Raw genomic sequence first — 20,129 nt, 5'->3', positions numbered from 1 at the left:
TCTGTTCTGGACTTTCTCATTTCCCATTTCAGGTTTTTTTGGCTTCCCTGCCACATTCAGACTTATGACATCCGACACTCAGACCCGTAGAATGTTACAAATTCATTGATTATTCTGTCTTTGTTTCATGATTATCTCCTGCATGGCAGTCTGAATGGAGGACTAATCTAGAATCTTTTGCCATTGGAAAATCCATCATGACACTTTTTTCAGGTACAGTCACACGTCCTGTAGATACATGGTGTGTGTCTCAAATGCAGTGGTTTTTGTTGTCTTGTGCATCCTTATACAGTTCATCATTGCTGATTCTTCTGTGTTCTAAATGCAGTTCATCTCACCAAGGGTAATAAGTTACTGTAAAAGTCTGTCTGCTCCTCCACCCTATTTGATAAGGCTATTGGCAGAACAAGGGGGGCTCCTTATACTGTATATCTTCGGCCGCTATTCCTGATGATTTTATTCAAAATTAAGGCAGTGGCTGGGTTCAAATCTGGGACCCACAACATTTTAATTACTGGACCTTAATATACTGTCTGATCAGTAGAAAAGGCTTACTTTTTTCAGTAAAAGATAGCTTCCCCCCCCCCCCCCCCCCCCCCAAAAGCCAAACTGTTGTGCTGCCGGTAAGGAGTTTCTTTTATCTTACAGCTTACAGGGAAAGATTTTGTTGATGCAGACTAGCCAGCTGAAATACTTCTAATTAAACCTGAAAAATGATTATTAAATTTATCAAAAATGTCTGTCCTATTTGTTTTTAGTTGACAATTGGAGAAGTGTGTTTTTGTCAATTTGTTTGTAGTGCTGACAGTATGCCACATAGCTTTAAATTTGTTATTTTGATCTTTTATGTTGGATTTATTTTTAAGTTGTTTTGTCTTGGATATTATTTTAGAAAGGATTTTGTGGTACAATTCAAATAACTGGGGAAGTTGGGAGCACCTGTTGTTACACTTTGCCCATAGGGAAAACTCTTGCTCATACATTATACTCTTATATTTTTTATGATCCAGTTATCCTACATTGATGATGTACCTTGCCGCATTTTTCTGGGAAGGCATATTGAAATAATAATATCTCAAGGAATGTTTTCTTGTCTATGTCATCTTCCTTGTAAACATTGTGCCAGGACTGGGATTGAAGTAGATTTTTAAACATACTAATATGCTAAGTTCTTTGATTCTCTTTACGTACATGGAAGAAGGTGTAAGTGTGTCCTTTCTGTGTGTTAAAGTATGCCGAAACACAATACCCTGGTTTGTAGAGTGCCCATTTGACCAGTTCTGTACTACATTCACTGTACAGCTGCTCAGTTTCTGTTCTTGATAAGTGTTGTCCGGGTTGGATCCTTAACTTTGTTTTGGACATTGCAAGCTGCCAGGAGGTTTGTGACATGCCCTACTGTGCAAAAAATGTTTGCAAAATTTAGAAAGACAATGACCTCTTTGCCTTTATGTTTGTAGGGATACATGACACTTCAAAGGCTGTTCATAAACTTGGACGTGTTGCTACCAGGCTGCTTAATTTCAACAGCTCTAGGTTTGTTTGTATGTAAATTATCAGTTTTGTTAAATGTGCTGAATTTGGTACCCCCCTCTACAAGTATTGGATAACTGTATACCCTGCTGCTTGATCTGCAGAAAAAGCCACCAGTTGAATAATTTTGATTTCTTTTCACTCTATATCAAATTGTACGTTTCAGATTTATTTAATGGGTGTCGTAACTTTTGCAGTCATATTAACCGTCTCTCAAAAATCTGTTATTTTTGATGATTTGTTGTTCTAAATGCCAAAAAAATGTATATCGATGTTTAATGTGAATTTCTTGTTGAAAATCTGATTTCTCAAGTGGCAATAAATATCACCATCAGTGTTTCACAGAATTGTTAGTATCTGCCCTAATAACAACATGTCTATAAGACCAGGAAAGAAAAAAGAGATGGTATTATGTTCGTTGACAGGATACTCACACTGTTTGTAAACAGTAAGGATATGTACTGAATTGCATTTTCCAACTGTCTGTCACTGTACAGACAACTTCTAGTTTGAATTTGGTGAATTCACTGCTCGAAAGCTGTTTTTGATGTAACTGAATGCCTTAAAACACTATGGTTATCCAACTGAAGGAGATGGCACACTTAAAACTTCCTTGGTTCAAAAAGTTCCTTGCCGTCATCATTTTTAGTTGCCACCTTTGTAGATATTCATCTGGCTGGAAATTGACACATTAGTCAGATGCTGTTTGCCTTTCCACCTAGAAAAAGTGAATGCCAATGGATGCCCTGCACATAACAGGAGAGTCAGAAATACCAGGCATATGGCCACATCAGTTTTGCCACAAATGTTATGCTTGTGTGTTCCATTAGAGATGTGGTTGGGAGGGGGAAGTACATAGTTAAAAATACAGTAACTAGTTGCAGTTTTGCACTTGGCTCATGCAAGCGGGCCAGTTAATCTTGGAGGGAGAAATAAAATATCCTTTATTTAAATGAAAATGTGGAAAGGTTTGTTTCACAACCTGGTACCTATACATTTGTTGTGTACATTAGATTCACTGTAAAAAATCTAATGTAAATAAAGGGAATGTTTGTACTTGCCAAACTTACAAATATGTAAACTTTGTTGGCCGGAAGCATATTTTGTGACAGTTTTTTTTGTTGTGCCTATATGCGATTCAGCATCTCCACTGTGTGGTGAGTAGCAATTATCATTTTCATAATATTGTTTAAATATGTAAATACTTGTTATTGGAGCCAAGACTGGAATGTGAAACAGGTGAAGAAGACAATTCGGCTCTCAGAGTAAAAGATATTGTCATCAGCAGTGAAAAACAAGATACAATAAAAAAAATTCATTTGTGAAGATGCATCATCTAGTAACAAAGTAGTACACGATCCAAGTAACACAAATTTGGCTTTATTCATAAATGGCTGAACAATAACTGAAATAAGCCTCTGGTGAATCCATACATTACAAGACTCAGAACAACTGGTGTGAATGGTATGTACGACTGAATGAACTTAGAGAGGGTCAGTCAGTGCTGCTCCACACTGAAGCACCAAAGAAACTGTTACTGGCATGCGCATTCAAATACAGAGATATGTAAACAGGCAGTACATAGCGCTGCGGTCGGAAACACCTATATAAGACAACAAGTGACTGGTGTAGTTGTTAGATCGGCTACTGCTGCTACAATGGCACGTTATCAAGATGTAAGTGATTTTGAACATGCTGTTATAGTTGGCACATGAGTGAAGGGACACAGCACCTCTGAGGTAGCGAGGTGGTGAGGATTTTCCCATATGACCATTTCACAAGTGTACTGTGAATATCAGGAATCGGTTAAAACATCAAATCTCCACCATCTCTGTTGTTGGAAGAAGATCCTGCTAGAATGGGACCAGTGAAGACTGAAGAGAATTGTTCAACATGACAGAAGTGCTACCTTTCCGCAAATTTCTGCAGATTTCAACGCTGGACCATCAACAAACGTCAGTGTACTAACCATTCAACGAAACATCTATGATATGGGCTTTTGGTGCTGAAGGCCCACTCGTGTACCCTTGATGACTGTACGACAAAAAGCTTTACACCTCCCCTGGGCCTGTCAACACCAACATTGGCTGTTGATGACTGGAAACATGTTGCTTGGTCAGACGAGTGTCATTTCAAATAGTATCAAGTGGATGGACGTGTACAGGTATGGAGACAACCTCATGAATCCATGGACCCTGCACGTCTGGAGAGGACTGTTCAAACTGATGGAGGCTTTGTAATGGTGGGGAGCATGTGCAGTTGGAGTTAACATGGGAGTTACACGGGACACTTTATACATCTAGACGTGACTCGGACAGGTGACACATACATAAGCATCCTGTCTGATCACCTGCATCCATTCATGTCCGTTGTGTATTCCGATGGACTTGGGCAATTCCAGCAGGAACTGTGACACCCCACACATCCACAATTGCTACAGAGTGTCTCTAGGAACACTCTTCTGAGTTTAAACACTTCCAGTGGCCACCAAACTCCCTAGAAATGAACATTATTGAGCAAATCTGGGACGCCTTTCAATGTGCTGCTCAGAAGAGATCTCCACCCCCTCGTACTCTTACAAATTTATGGACTGCCCTGCAGGATTCATGGTGTCAGTTCCCTCCAGCACTACTTCAGACATTAGCCGAGTCCATGCCACATCATGTTGCGGTATTTCAGTGTGCTCAGGGGGAGAGTGAAACTGGGGGTGAAAGTATTTATGAAAATATTTCATTGTGCAAGCATTTATGAAGCTAAATTCTATGAAAATTTGTATTTGGCTTCTCTGCTAGACATAAAACATACGCATGTTACTGTCTTTGGAAATTCAACCACTAAGGAGGTAAAGTAGTAGGTGAAAGTTTTTTTGAAAATAAATAATTGTGAAATAACTACTAAAGAATTTTTAAGACTTTGTATATTACAATTTGTATGTAATTTCTTGGTTAGAAATAAAAAAAATACTTGTTTCAATATTTCTGGAAATTCAACCTCTAAGGGAGTGCAATAGGGGATGAACATTTTAAAGAAAGTATTTCATTACTGCAAAAAAATTTTAAAGCTAAATTTATGAAAATTGGTACCTCATTTGTCAGATTCATATAAAGAAATATTTGTTAGGGGATAAAAGCTGTTATGGAAATATCTTCACAACAATGCAAAAGGCGTGATTAACAAAAACTTTGGGATTCAGCTAACAGAATCATTTTTTGGTCAGAAGTACATGTGGAAAAGAGCATGCTTGCATGCCCTTAATTAGCATGAAAAGCTTAGATGATGTTCCAGTTTGTGAACATCATAAAAATTCAATTAAATAAAAACAAAAGCAAAATCTGCAGGCCATACAGTCTATGCGAGTGAAACATCAAGCGCTAAGCTAGTTCAAAATATTTGCCATAAAAGTTAATTATGTCAATTATAACAGCACGCAATAATGATTGATCATCTATTATAAGTTCGCTCTCTCAGCTTGGATAGCAGCAGGTATGGAGTGTATATTAATTTTTTAACTAACGAATAGTGCTGAAAGGGCTGTGACAATTGCATTTGTGTTGATGAATGAAACTTACGCAGGCTTAAATACGTTCTGACATGCTTTGGTGTATTCATCAGGTGCCAGCTGGCCAGTTTTGTGTACTCTGTGCTTTATTTGTAAAAAGACTTCATAGGTTGACACCATCAACTTGAAAAACAATATTCATAAATGTGCAGCATTGTATGTATACAGCAGTTGTGTAAAATGGATCACAGGTGTCAGAGGGGTTGTGATAAAGCTTTAATTATAACCTGAAAAAATAAAGTTGTATAATAATCTTTTGTTTGTTTGTAGACGCGTCTGCAGTCCTGGTACAGATTGAAATCCCCTTGACGCACTATTGTAGCACACTTGTTTGTTTGCAGGCATGTCTGGAGTCCTGGTACAAATTGAAATCCACTTGAGGCATTATTTTAACACACCCTTAAGCCAAAGAAAATGATATAGCTCACTGATAAGATGGAAATGGGCTGTGCCATTTTGTAGGCTTTGTACAACGAGTACAGTGGTAACTCTGTACTTAAAAGAAGAGTCAATTTCATTCACCTAAGAGACAAAAAAAATTCTTTTTGTTGCAGGGTGTTCTCAGACCTTCAGTTTTTTCAAAAATGTTACAAAGGAAGCAGATAGAAGAGGTTAAATCAGCAGCTATTCCTGGCTTAGAAGTATGCCCATTCTGTGATTTTGCTTCCATTCCCCCAGAAGAAGATAAAATATTTCGCTGTCTAAATCCTGAATGCATGAAAGAATCTTGCAGGTGAGTGATAGTTCTTCATCAGAGTATTGAGAAGACAGAACTACTACGTAGGTTATTGTAATTTTGCCTTGCACAAACATGCAGAGATTAAGATATATTATAAGAAGACACAAAACTTTACTACTAGTGAAACGTGGATATTAACTAGAGATATTGTGCATAGTAACTAAGTAATTACAAGACAGAATAGAACTTTCATTGGACATCTCTACAGTGGAATACTCAATTCCCAGAGGATTCCTGGTTCAGCTGTAGGTAACATTGAGGAATTTATGATTATTATTTAGTAAAATATGGAATAGTTTATATTGCTGCCCCTGCAGATATTCGCACTGTGCAACTTTAAACACAGCCTTTAATTATGACAGCATACGGTTGATTGCACATAACCATTCAACTGTGTAGGTATCTAGTAGGATCAGTTCCAATGAGGGGCTTGGTAAACATAAGGGCAACCTAAAAACTCAGTCACAGCTATATCTGCCTTAAGCCTACTCATTTCTGATGATTCTGATATGGAACTCCTGATTTCTGCAATATACATTAAAAATAAATATTATCGATGTAGAAACCCTTTGTTGGAGTTTCCATATTTCCGTGTAACAACAACAACAACAACAACAACAACAACAACAATAATTATTATTATTATTATTATTTTATTTTATTTTTTTCTAGCATGGCTGCATTGTCAGCAGCAGTTACAAGGCAAAATTAAAACCATTACAGCCCTTGGTCACAAGATAAAGTATTCATCTTTATTATTATTATCATCATCTATACATATTATAAAAGAGGTGTGTTTGTCTTTGTTTCCACATCTCCTCCTAAACCACTGGACTGATTTAATCCAAAAGTCATTGTCGTATATCTTACTGTTAGGTAATAATTGCTATGGGGGTAGGAAACACCTACCTATCATAGTTCAGGAAATATGTTGCCAAAAACAATGAGATGCATGAAAAACAGCTGCGTCATGCATGGGGTTCAAATGTGTTATTTCTGTGGTGCTAACTATGTTCGTAATAAACTCGCAGGTAGTATCCAAATATGCTGCTAAATGCACCTACAAAAATATGTCATTATGCCACACACAGTTCAGGAGATATGACATCATTAACACTGAGATGCATGAAAAACTAACCCATTGTGGATAACATTTAAATTTTTTACTTCTTTGGCACTAAATCTATTTGCAACACATTTTGTAGACAGTATCCACATATACTGCTGAACCATTGAATGTACCTGCAAAATTGTACCATTGTATGACTCATAGATCAAGAGGTATGGCGTAATTAAACACTGACCTCCTCCTCCTTCTTCTTCTTCTTCTTCTTCTTCTTCTCCTCCTCCTCCTCCTCCTCCTCCTCCTCCTCCTCCTCCTCCTCCTTCTCCTTCCCCCTTCTTTTTTCCTCCCCCCCCCCCACCCCACCCTATAGTGGAGATTTTGAGTCCCAGACAGATACAACAAAAATACTGCTAAACAAGTAAGGTTTTTGCCAAAAAGCTTTCTTCTCAATTAGACAACATACATGCACATTCATGCAAATACAACTCATAGACACATGACCACTCTCTCTGGCTGCCGAGGCTAATCTGAGGGCAACAGAGCATGATGAGAGAAGTAATCTTGGGTAGTGGGGTAAGGAGGGCAGAGAGGGAGAGGGCGGATAGCAGTGTAGTGGTGGGGCATGGTAAAGTGCTGCTTCTGGGGACATACATACGAGGCTTTGTATGCTGAAGTGGGAACTGGGAGGGGAATAGTTTTTGTATGCCCATCCTTCTACTTGGAGTTTTGAGGTCCTTTGGCTGTTCACTTCTGTAATAAAATGGAACACCTACAGCCGTCCTTACATTTTATTATATGGCTGCCAGTTTCAGTGCTTCAGTACACCATATTCAGGCCTTAACTGACACCTGGAGGGTTACCTCTACTCTTATACCTGATTCTGTCAGCGGCCAATGTCTGTGAACTGGTTTTGGCAGACTACCCGCAAAAAAGGTGTTTTGTTGCCACCATAAACTGCCGACTGACTGAAGAAACATTTAAAACAGAAGGAGTGAAGGACAGTGACTAACAAAGGTTGAAGCCAGGCAGGTTACTGAAATGCTTAAAAAAATGCAATACCTTCCATGAAGATATAATACATTTTTACTTTACTACTAAGATACTACTACAGTTAAGTCAACTTAAGGAAATCCCTGACACCTGGTAGTGCTTTTGACAGCATTCAGCTCTGAAGCACAAACAGCTGTAGGCAGAAATAGTTGCCGTGTATAGAACTATGAAGAGACATTGCCTTGGAGGTGTTTAAAAAATCATGTTATAAACATGTTAAGCAGCTGTGTCCAGCATACAGAAACTATCCAGAAACATGATTTGTAATGTGGATATTGTACATTTGTACATGAAGCGTATTTCTTTGTACGACTGTTTCATAACTTCAAAAGTGTCTTCATGAATACACTACAATTGCAGTTCAATTTTTGTTTGTTTCTAATAGGAAATTGACATAATGAAACCTGGGCAAAGCAATGTTTGTCAGCTAATAATAATAATAATAATAATAATAATAATAATATACTGAGCAACTTAGCACAATGGTTAGTATACTTGACTTTTATTTGAGCAAGCAGGGTTCAACCCTCGATTTAGCCATCCAGGTTTTTGTTTTCCATGGTTTCTCTAAATCGATTAAAGCAAATACCATGGTATTTCCTTTGAAAAGGACATAGCAAAATGCTTCCCCTGTCTGGGTATACGCTCTGTTTCTGTTGACTTCTTCATTAATAGGATGTTCAGTCATATTCTTCTTTAATAAATTTGTATTAGAATTAATTGTTGCAGTTGGGAGAACAGTCTGTATAAATATTAGACAATTACTTTGGTTGGCAAAAAAGTTCCTTTTTGTTCCTTTTTGTTTTCAGTATTTTAAAAAAAAAGTACACACTGTTTCTAGAAGATAATTTGCACCTGAATCCAGATCTGATTTCAGAATTTCTGTACCAACTAGTTTTCATGTAATAGTAGATTTTGTAAATGCTTCCAGCAACCAATGTATTATATGAGCATTGTAAGTCGGCACTTTCACTAACATGTTGAAATCTTACTGAAGTCCACATAACTATATGACCATAGATTTTATAAATATTTGCTGCCAACACACATAGGTATCATGAGCCCATAGCTCATACTCCTAAAATTTCTAAACGCAACAGAAAAGCAAGCCAATCACTGCTCATACATATCTCTTTACTGCTCCAGCTCTTGCAAACAAATGACCGTAGCCAAGGTGGTCACCACCCTTTTGTGCCTTTGTACTGCCATTTGCAAAATTTGTATACTTGCATTTTCCATACATACTAAAAGCTATTGATCTTATTCTACACATATGAATCATGTATTGAAGAAATTGAAATTTTCTCAGCTTTCTGCTCCTGTCCGTTTTTTGGTGAGTTCACTAGTTTGCTCAATAATCAAGGTTTTGTAGTTATTAAAAGCAAAATATTTATAAGTCAGAAACAAATACAGTTAATACAACTAAATACATATATACGTAAGTACCTAAGCTGAAATTTATCTGCTGCTACTTCTTTCATTATATTGTTAATCATTTAGTGTAAAATTAAAAATTTTTATGCCAGGAATTTATATTTCAGCATTAAAGTTCATTGTAATTTTAAAACCTTTTTATTGAATAACTTAATATAATCTCAGCTGAATGAGGCTGCATTTCACACGCACACTCATCCCCTTTTCTTCTGAAACATTCTTGGATCAGCTGCTTATTGAATTCATCTCTCTTTAATTGTCACTGTGGTCATTCATTTCCATCATGGCACATCACCCCTTACATACTCCTTGCCAACAACTAAACACACCGGATTTCTGCAGCTGCTCAGCTAAATGGGATTTCTTGTACTCTGTCTGCCAGTCACTGAGTCTGAATGCTACAATCTCCCACTGGACCTTGCTCTCACTCGTGGTAAAGCCCCATCCCTGTTGTGGTTAACCTTTTGATTCCAGCCCAGTGCGGCCAGCACGTCCCTTCAGCTATAAAATACTTGTGCACTGTTGCACTCCTTTTTCTATAACAAAAAGAGGCATGCCTAGGGACAAGGGTATCATTGGGCGTGGCCAGGGAAGTATAATACAGCCATCTTGTTCTCTGTTTAGATAAATGATCTGAGAGACAGGGTAAGCAGCAGTCTGCAACTATCTGCTGATGAAACTGTAGTATAGAGAAAAATGTCATCGTCGAGTGACTGTAGGAGGATACAGGATGACATAAACAGAACTACTGTTTGTTGTGATGGATGGTAACTTCCTCCAGACATCTAGTTTGCTTAAGGACTGTGAAGACAAGGTGAGAGAAATTATGGCCTGTGTAAAGCTGTGTAGACAGGAATTTTTGCCTCACACCATTTACTAGGGGAACAGGGTAGGGAATGACTATAGTCTGAATAAAATCATTTGTAAGTTGTCTGTCTGACTCACCACTACAATGCTACCACATTGGCTGCTGGCTGCCTCTCGGTTGTAGGCGACACACAAACGCATTTAGTCACTTCACAGACGCTGTCACTTACATCTAATATGGAGCAATGTTGGCAGTGGCCACCATGAGGTACGAGAGGAATGTGAGATGCTCTGTTTGCAGCTGATTTTAAATGACCAATGACTAAACTGCACCAGATGACGGGTTTTGTAGCCCTGAATTTAAACTCGTGTCCTAATCTTACCACCACCTTGTGATGTGCTGTGTATCCGAGAAATCAGTCGTCAACAAGTATCAGTCTCATTTGCTTTGTTCATAGCAGTTCTTGCAAACCTCTATGAGAAAGCTCAAGGCAGAAAAATTTCACTGTCAGCACTAAAAGCAAACTGTAATTTCTCTTTTATTCCATACCGGAGATTATCCTCATACTGACTGCACAAGCTGACTTGTACCAACAGCAGTTCTGGTTGGCACTTTGTTACACGTTATTGGTGACAGACAGATTCTAAACAAAAACTGAATGATAAAAAAAAAGATTAAATAAAAAGTTGATAAGTTGATGAAAATGAAGTGGCAAAGGATTAGAAATTTTAGAAAATACATCTAAACCAATTAATTGATAAAGATTTAAAAATAAAAAATTTCAGAGCATCCGAAAAGGTTCGAACCCAAGACCTTCTATACATCAGTAATGTATCTTAAGCAGTCTGCTGTGCCAGCATTCTGCATTAAACCACTATGTTTGACTCTGCAGAACCAGTCGCAACAATGATTTGTTACCCTGAAACATTTCAGCCTCACACAATATCTTATGAAGCTTATCTTGTGTAGGCCAATCCCTTTGATGATGACAATTGTGTATGTGATGCCATATCATGTCTTGTGCAAAAGGATCCATATAGCAAGACAAGGAACTGAAAGTGAAGTGAATATTTGCTGTAGCACTTTGGCAGCATCAAATGGTTTGGATGTGACATTGAGCATTCTGATCAGAGGAAGTGTCAACCAACAAGTAATTTTAATCAGACTGTAATAGTGCTACAAAGCACCCTCTGCCATGCACTGAGTGGTTGCTTGCGGAGTATGTATGCTACTGTAGATACAGATGTGTGAGTAGCAGTTTAAAGTTCTCATACATCTTTGGATTAATGACATGAGCACTCGGAACAGGAGAAAATTTATTCTTATTGTTGAGAAGTGCTGATTTTAGTGTAACTTTGCTGGAATCTGTGAACAAGTGCCACTCATTTACATGGAAATGGTGGACACAGTATCATTAAAAAAGTCATCCTCAGTCAAGAAATATTCAGAAAAAAATACAATAAACAGTTGCTTTCTTATGCCAAAGAAGAACATTCCGTCCTTTTCATCGTGAAACTAAAAGCCCAACCTGTTACTTCTATAAATTTAAAGATTGTTGAGATCCCCTTGAGACAAAAAGTATTATTCATGTGATCCACAGTGATGATGTAGTGTTTGGTCAGCATGCATCTCTCTTTCACTCTCTTCTTCATGTTCCTCACTTTATTTGTCTTGAATCAGTCAGATCCTCAGGAGGCAGTGGTATTGGCAGTTTTTCACCATGACACACAGGGCATATAGCAGATGGTAAATTAGGAATTTGGCAAGTGTGAGCGCGGGGTGGGGAGGCAGCAGGCAGCAATTCTTGTACTGTTTGCCAACCTTGCACCCGAAAAAATTTCAAAACATTTGTTCACAAGAGGTATCAGTTTCAATTTTTGTAATTCAGTGTCATGTATAATTTGTGCTACATACACAGATATGTGGTGTTTCCTTTTTCTGGATTAACACTAAACATAAACATCGTGGCTTGAATGATTGCAAGAATTGTTGATTGAAAATGGGCCAGCAATTGTAAAACTAGTTAGAGATAAGTAAATCAAATAATAGCAGTGCAATGTCTGTTTCCAAAGCAAAACAAAAATTATAATATGTCTTTATTACCTGCTCACGAGTTATAAAATAATGGTAGTTAATACTGGTAGCTGTGTGCGACTGTTCCTGTATAGCACTGTGTGTAATGAAGTTCTGATGCCAAGAAATTGTAGTATTGTATACAGGCCTACAGAGAATCTGTGCTTCATGCAGGGACTGGAAGTTGACTGTCAACGTAGGCAAAGATACCTTATACTTCATCGAAGATCAAAATTTAACATGGACTTTGATGCATGAGTCTTTTAGTAGTTGTCACAATGAAACTGTGTCTCAAAATCTGGCAGAAATCACAAGGAGGTTCTGGTCATTTGTAAAGTACAGCAGTGGCAAGACATGGTCAGTACCATCACTAAGCAATAATAATGTTGATGTTATTGAACACAGTGCTACTAAAGCAGAGTTAACTAAACAGTTTTCCTTCACAAAAGGAGATGAAGTAAATATTCCAGAATTCGAATCAAGAATAACTGCCAAATAGAGCAACTTAGAAGTAGATATCCTCGGCATAGCAAAGCAGCTTAAAACACTTGAGAAAGGCAAGGTCCCTCAACTAGTTAAGTTCCTTTCAGAATAAGCTGATGCAGCACCCCTATACTTTGCAATCATATACAACTGCAGACTTGTAGAAAGATCCGTAGCCAAAGACTGGGAAGTTTCCCAAGTCACATCCTTACCCTACAGTGTTTTCTTTTTGTGTGTATGTTTGTATGGTTATTTGACTGTAACACCATGAGTAGTGAACATAGCATGGCAAATCTGTCAGTTTGATGTGGTCTTAAGTTACCTTTCATTGTTTTTCTTCACATACAGCTGCCTTTTTGTTTTGTTCTCATGGTCCGGCAACTTTGTACTGCAGCCATATGTAAACTTACTCTTCTTGACTTCGCCTCCAGCTACAATGATACTGTAAGAGGGTCTCTCTATTCTCAGCTACTGAATGATGAACATGTCTTCAACAATAATCTGTTGTGTTATTTCAACTATTGACACAGTTGTGAAGACAGATCCAATTAGCAATAACTCATTACTTAGAGTATGTCATTCAGTACATCCGACCACACCAAACTGAACTTAAGGTCTAAGATTTTACAATCTTTATTTGTCTTGAGCTGTTAGGTTGTAGTATATCTGTTTTCACTGAGGTGTTCATGACTCCTCCAAGGAGTGTCATCAAGAAATAAATGTTGATGTGCAGGAAGTGTTTCCATGCTCCCCATGCCTTGCCCCTGTTGTGTTGTGTCACCGCATATACACCATCTGCACATATCACAGATTGGGGCATACTCTTTATATTTTTCACACTATATAGAATGTTTATAAAAGACACGACGATCTTTCGCCAGCATGAGTGTCTTCAGTGGAACATAGGCCACTCTCATGAATATCTTTGCTATGCTACAGATGCCCCACAAAGAGGAAAGATGTAGTGTAAAACTCCTTTAACATTGTTGTGGTTGTGGTCTTCAGTCCTGAGACTGGTTTGATGCAGCTCTCCATGCTACTCTATCCTGTGCAAGCTTCATCTCCCAGTACCTACTGCAACCTACATCATTCTGAATCTGCCTAGTGTATTCATCTCTTGGTCTCCCTCTAGCATTTGTACCCTCCACGCTGCCCTCCAATACTAAATTTGTGATCCCTTAATGCCTCAGAACATGTCCTACCAACCGATCCCTTCTTCTAGTCAAGTTGTGCCACAAACTTCTCTTCTCCCCAATCCTATTCAATACGTCCTCATTAGTTATGTGATCTGTCCATCTAATCTTCAGCATTCTTCTGTAGCACCACATTTCGAAAGCTTCTATTCTCTTCTTGTCCAAACTATTTATCGTCCATGTTTCACTTCCATACATGGCTACACTCCATACAAATACTTTCAGAAATGACCTCCCGACACTTAAATCTGTACTCGATGTTAACAAAATTCTCTTCTTCAGAAACACTTTCCTTGCCGTTGCCAGTCTACATTTTATATCCTCTCTACTTCGACCATTATCAGTTATTTTACTCCCCAAATAGTAAAACTCCTTTACTACTTTAAGTGTCTCATTTCCTAATCTGATTCCCTCAGCATCACCCGACTTAATTCGACTACATTCCATTATACTCGTTTTGCTTTTGTTGATGTTCATCTATTATCCTCCTGTCAAGACTGTCCATTCCGTTCAACTGCTCTTTCAAGTCCTCTGCTGTCTCTGACTGAATTACAATGTCATCGGCGAACCTCAAAGTTATTATTTCTTCTCCATGGATTTTAATGCCTACTCCGAATTTTGTCTTTTGTCTCTTTTGTTTCCTTTACTGCTTGCTCAACATACAGATTGAATAACATCGGGGAGAGGCTACAACCCTGTCTCACTCCCTTCCCAACCACTGCTTCCCTTTCATGTCCCTCGACTCTTATAACTTCAAATACTCTTTGCAATTAAATGTCACATATTTGATACCCTTTACAATTTGTTATCCATTTCATGCATTGAATATTTCCTTGTAATGTTCATACATGATTATTTATTTGGTCTCAGAGTTAGCATGGCATATTTCTATAGCAATTGACTATACCATGGTGTTCAAGCTTGATCATTACGCACTATTGTAATAACTCTGTAATAATTATTGTGCTTCTAGCTTATAAGAGCATGGGATGTGTTTTCTTCATTTTAAATCGAAATACACAATTTCATCCTTAACTGTCAAAATCTTAGTTTTTAAAATGTCTAGATACTCAGAGTGCAAATCACCATACAGTGGTTCTGGAGTAAATTTGTTTGTGCTTAAGTAATTTGGATACCCTCTTCGACAAAGTGACCAATTTTCACTCAAAACATCTTTCCCAACCTTAATAAGTGAGTGCAACCCTTTCAGTTGGCAGACACTGTACAACCATTCTTCCTTTCAGATGAATGTCCCTTATTCATTCCCTACCAGAAACAGTTTAGGTTATCTCTTTGTAGGTTCACATAACCAAAGAACTAGGTGTCTTTATTGGGTATACCTATCCCCAGATACTTTGCAGAAAATATGGTACAGACCACTTGTTTCTTGAATTCACTTGACCCTAGGCATAGGACACCCACTCTGAAGGTCAGCCTACCCATTTCAACTCCCTTAATTCACCTAAAGCAAGATACATTTCATACTAAAAAATCTGTCTGCACAGTACCTCAATTTCATTCCTGACGTCCTGACAGGGAGACGTTCCTCCACTTCTGGTGTGGCTTTATTGGTGTTTTAAAGCCTACTGCACCATAATCCTTATACAAAATTGCTTTTACTTAAATGTTTGTACTGTACAAAAACACATCTGTGTTAGTGTATAACTTCAGATAACGATGATCTCGTGTTTGTTTCTTTTTCTCTGGGTCATTTAGATCCACTATGTTTGCATTTAATATTATCCAAGCTAACACATGAATCATTAAAAATTTCACAAGACTTACAAAGCAAGGACTGAAACTGCTATTTTCATCCTGTGAAGAATCAACAAAGTTCATGTTTATGACAAAACCTGCTAGGTTAGTGGAGATAACTCTATTTTCTTTCACTTATGAAAACAAGCATATGTTATTCAGAAGTCAAACAATATTTAATCGACCCATATGGGTGATTAAATATGTCTTCTGAAACTGATAAAACATTGCATTACTTAAACATAGCCTAATTTTCATGTCTGCTACTAAAATGATGTTGTTTTAAGTGTTGTTGCGCATCTGCACTATGAATTAATTGATTTGTCGCTAGATAGATGGCACAATTATCGTCTACTCATTACACTCATATTATCATGTCATTTTTCAGACATTGGCTTTCCCCCCGGTATCTTTCCCCACAACATATGGCATGCCTAACATGCAGCACACGGTTTCATATACAATAGGTTGTATGGCGGGAAAATTACATCAAAGTCATAACATCACATGTGTTGCTCTCCCTTCCTGTGACAACAGGTTACAATAGAAAAATGCAGAAAAGAAAAGGGTTTCACTGCTGGAAACTCATGATTATGGATAGAGGGAAAGATAGAACTGATACTCCTGGTGGAGAAGGAAGAAAGTAAAGTGAAGAATAGATTTGTTATGGTTGAAGACAGTAAAAAGATAGCCTCAAAAGAGAGATGGTCAGTATACAGGGTGAGGTGAAAGTTTGGACACACTCCTACAAAAGTTGAATGATGTGAGGAATAATAATAGCTTCTGGTATGTGGTGTCTGTAGGTAGGGGTGCAACATATAGGAACTATGGCGACAGCGGTGGCCATCTTGAAATCCGCCATCCTGGATTTGGGTTATGGGTTTGATGGGAAGGAGATCATGTGATTCATCATTTTGAACCATTTCTTTCACAGGAATTCATGTGTGAAATCTGTTAGAAGATATATTTATTTGTGTAGGAGTTATGATTTGTTAAAGTTGAGGACACATGTCAGTCGGCATTACAGCATATGCCCAATGAGACCTCCATTGCACTGGGCACACAGTCTTTTTTTGTCAGACATGCTGCACATATCGCAAGATACGTGGGTCAATAGAGGCACATGACTCCTGAATATGCCGGCAAAGATGGACTGTATTGTTGATTTTTACCCCTTAAACCATTGGTTTAAATGTCCCCACAGATAAAAGTCAAGACATGTAAGGGCAGGGGACCGTGGTGACTATTCGATAAGACCCTTCCTATATATCCAGTGATTCTGAACTGTTCGTCCAGAAACAGACTGACTTTGGTAGCATAGTGGAGTGGTCCAGCATCTTGTTGGAATGAGGTTGGGAAATCACTCTCTGGATTAAACGGTGTTGGAAGCAGGTAATTGTGGAGCTTGTTAAGATACCTCTCCCCATCAGTAAACACCAGACCCACAATTCTTGTGTCCCAAATCCCACACCAAACCATCACTTTTTCACCAACAACATCTTCAGTGATCCAACCTGCATCTGACCAGTAAACATAATTTGGTTTGTTTACTTCTCCTTGCACGGAGAAATTAGCTTCAGCACAGAAAAACACCTGCTGTATGAAGATTCCTGTTACACTGATCCAGATCCCATTCTGCAAACTGCATCCACTGATCAGAATTATCATCAGAGAGATGATGTTGCAGCTGTAACTTGTGACAACCCAAAGTGATAGACACTGCATATTCCTGATAACTGGCGTGTGCTGCAATGTGGACTTTCAGAAACGATACATTATTGCCGTTGAAGTCTTTTCGTCGGTGGCTGTTCTTGGACATGCATTGCATGGCTTGTTCAGCGCAGAACCTGTTGCGTGAAATTTGTCCAATAACTTGGATACTCTCATATATGAAATTTCCTGTGTCTCAGGATGCCAAACATTGAAGTCGGCAACAGTCACTCTGGTACTTCGTCCACCATTCATTAACACAGTTCCAGTGAATTCCTGCTGTGTAAGTGCCATTGTGGTCACATGCAACAATAAACAGAATTGATCACCTCCTAGTAATTTCAAACTTTAACAGCTCATAACATCTACACAAATAAAGATATCTTAAAACAAATTTCACATACGCATTCCCGAGAAAGATTCCCATTTGAAACAAGTAATCTAAATTCAGAATGGCAGATTTCAAGATGGCCGCAACTGCCACCATGGCACCTAAAAGTTGTGCCCCCCTACGTGCATCCCATACCGGACACCGTTATGACTCCTCACACCATTTAAGTTTTAGAGGGGTGTATCCAAACTTTTTCCTCACCCTCAATATAACTATTTTTGAACCCCAAATCAAAGTTTGAAGTTTCTTTATGCTCCAGAGTGTGGCAAGAAGTTTCTTCTCTGTGGCTGTGTAATTCATTTCGTGTTTCTTAAACTACAATTTGTAAATGCAGTTGTTCTGTTTCATGGTCACATTTTCCTTGGAATAATTCTGGAAGGTTTATGCATCACAGGATGCTTCAAAATAGGTGTACTCACAAACACGTTTGGTATTACAAAATGCTTCTGCTGTACCTTCATTCCACAATTATTTTGCTTTCTGTTTCAACAAGCTTAACGTGAGTGGGTCATTCATAACCTTCCACAAATATAAGTGATAAAACCCTGCTAGTCCTAGGAAAGAACGTAACTGCCTAACATCCTGTGGCTCTGGAAATCATTACAGTTCTTATCCTATTGGGGTCTGGCTTTACACCATTTACTCCCACTAAATGTCCCAAAAATTTGTTATTCTCTACCAAATGAGATTTTGCTAACCTAATCATGATACCTTTTTCATAAAACTTTTGCAGGGTTTTAATCAACAGTGTACAATGTGCTTCCCATGTTTTCAACACCAACAGAATGTCTTCAGTATGTCTAAGTAACTCCTGAAGTACTTTTCTTCCTAATCCTTGAGCTAGAGCTGAAATAAAACTCGGAGAGATATTCAAACCAAAAAGTAAGATCCAGAAGTGATAATATTTTCAATCAGATAAGAAAGCATCGTATTTCTTGGAGTTTTCGTGCAGTCTTACATGCCAATAACTTGCCACTAAATCCACTGAGCTAAAATACTGGACTGCTCAAATTTTCCTAACAGTTCATCGATTGTTACAAATCTAACCCTTTCCATTTCTGTGTGCTTATTAAGTGTACATGCATCTAAAACTAAATTAACATCTGTGGCTTTTTTAACCACTAACAGTGGTTTATTATATTCACTAATACTCCATTCAATCACCTGATGATCAACCACCTTGTTAATTTTGTCCTTTACCACAAATCTTAAACTTAAAGACACAGGCTAAGATTTACAAAAAATGGGTTACTGTGTTTGATCTTAAATTGGCAAATGTAATCTCCTATAACTCCTAGCTTATCGGAGTACACAATTTGTCATTTGATGGAATATGATAGAGTGCCATTTTCTGATTGTCCTTTAAAGCTTAGACTCATAAGCTTATATATATGAATGCAACTTACAGGCACTACGACGATAGTTTGTGTGGGGATAGTGTGTTTGTTTCTTCCTTGCTTAGTACTTTGACACTTGCTACTAACCTTATTACTATATTATGTGTAACACATGATTTATTTTGAAAGGTACTAATACACGCTTAGCATCAACTTCACACGACAGATTAGCCATATGAAAGTCTAAAACCACTTTGTAGTTTAGTAGTCAGTCTATCCCTAACAATAAATGTAAATAAACATTTGAAACAACTAATGAAGATTGCATACATTGAAACTGATCCAATTTCATGGAGACTCTCATCTCAGACTTAACTGGCTTACCTTCTGTTCCAGTCATACTTACAATATACACTCCAGTAACTGGTAGTATAGGAACTAATTGTTTCTGTTTCATGGTTGGAACTAATTCTCCCAATATCACTAACTGAATAATGTGTATATTTACTGTATGGCCATACAGTTCTCTTAACACAAGAAGTTTTGGTGATATACCTTGGGTTTCACCTTCCTCCTCCTCTAATATCCATGGGTATAGGCCGTTAATTGTTGTGTATATGAGCCAACTGTGGACTGGTTGCATCCTGCATTCTGGCCTGCAATCCTGGATGTTCTGCATTTTCTGTTATTATTACCAGAGAAAAGTGTGCTATTAGATCTTTATTTAACTCCAAAGTGTTACCTGCATTATCATTCACATTATTATTTTGGGTAGGTACTAATACATGAGACTGTATATTATTATTGTTAATTGTTCTCAGCTTATTACATCTATTGTTGATGCGAGAATATCATCTCTCTTTCCCTTAAAAATGAATTCAGAAAATCATAACGTTGGTTGGGGGGAGCGATATGTGCAGTAATTATAGGTAAGCCACATCAAAAATTGTCTTCCCAGAAAACCACGCAGGCATAGATGCATTCTACAACATTAGATA

At 37.9% G+C, this 20,129-nt stretch overlaps 1 protein-coding gene across 1 annotated transcript in view; it reads left to right on the top strand.

The window, feature by feature from the left end:
• The window catches only part of LOC126276571 (uncharacterized), a 232,052-nt gene that overhangs the window by 113,118 nt on the left and 98,805 nt on the right, over window positions 1-20,129 (top strand). The window contains 1 exon segment of the mRNA XM_049977286.1: window positions 5,647-5,825. Coding sequence (XP_049833243.1) covers window positions 5,647-5,825 — 179 coding nt within the window.

Source organism: Schistocerca gregaria, chromosome 1 (genome assembly GCF_023897955.1).
Source record: "Schistocerca gregaria isolate iqSchGreg1 chromosome 1, iqSchGreg1.2, whole genome shotgun sequence".
Taxonomy (NCBI): Eukaryota; Metazoa; Arthropoda; class Insecta; order Orthoptera; family Acrididae; genus Schistocerca; species Schistocerca gregaria.
The sequence above is the reverse complement of the archived record's forward strand: the minus strand, read 5'-3'. Positions and strand labels throughout refer to the sequence as shown.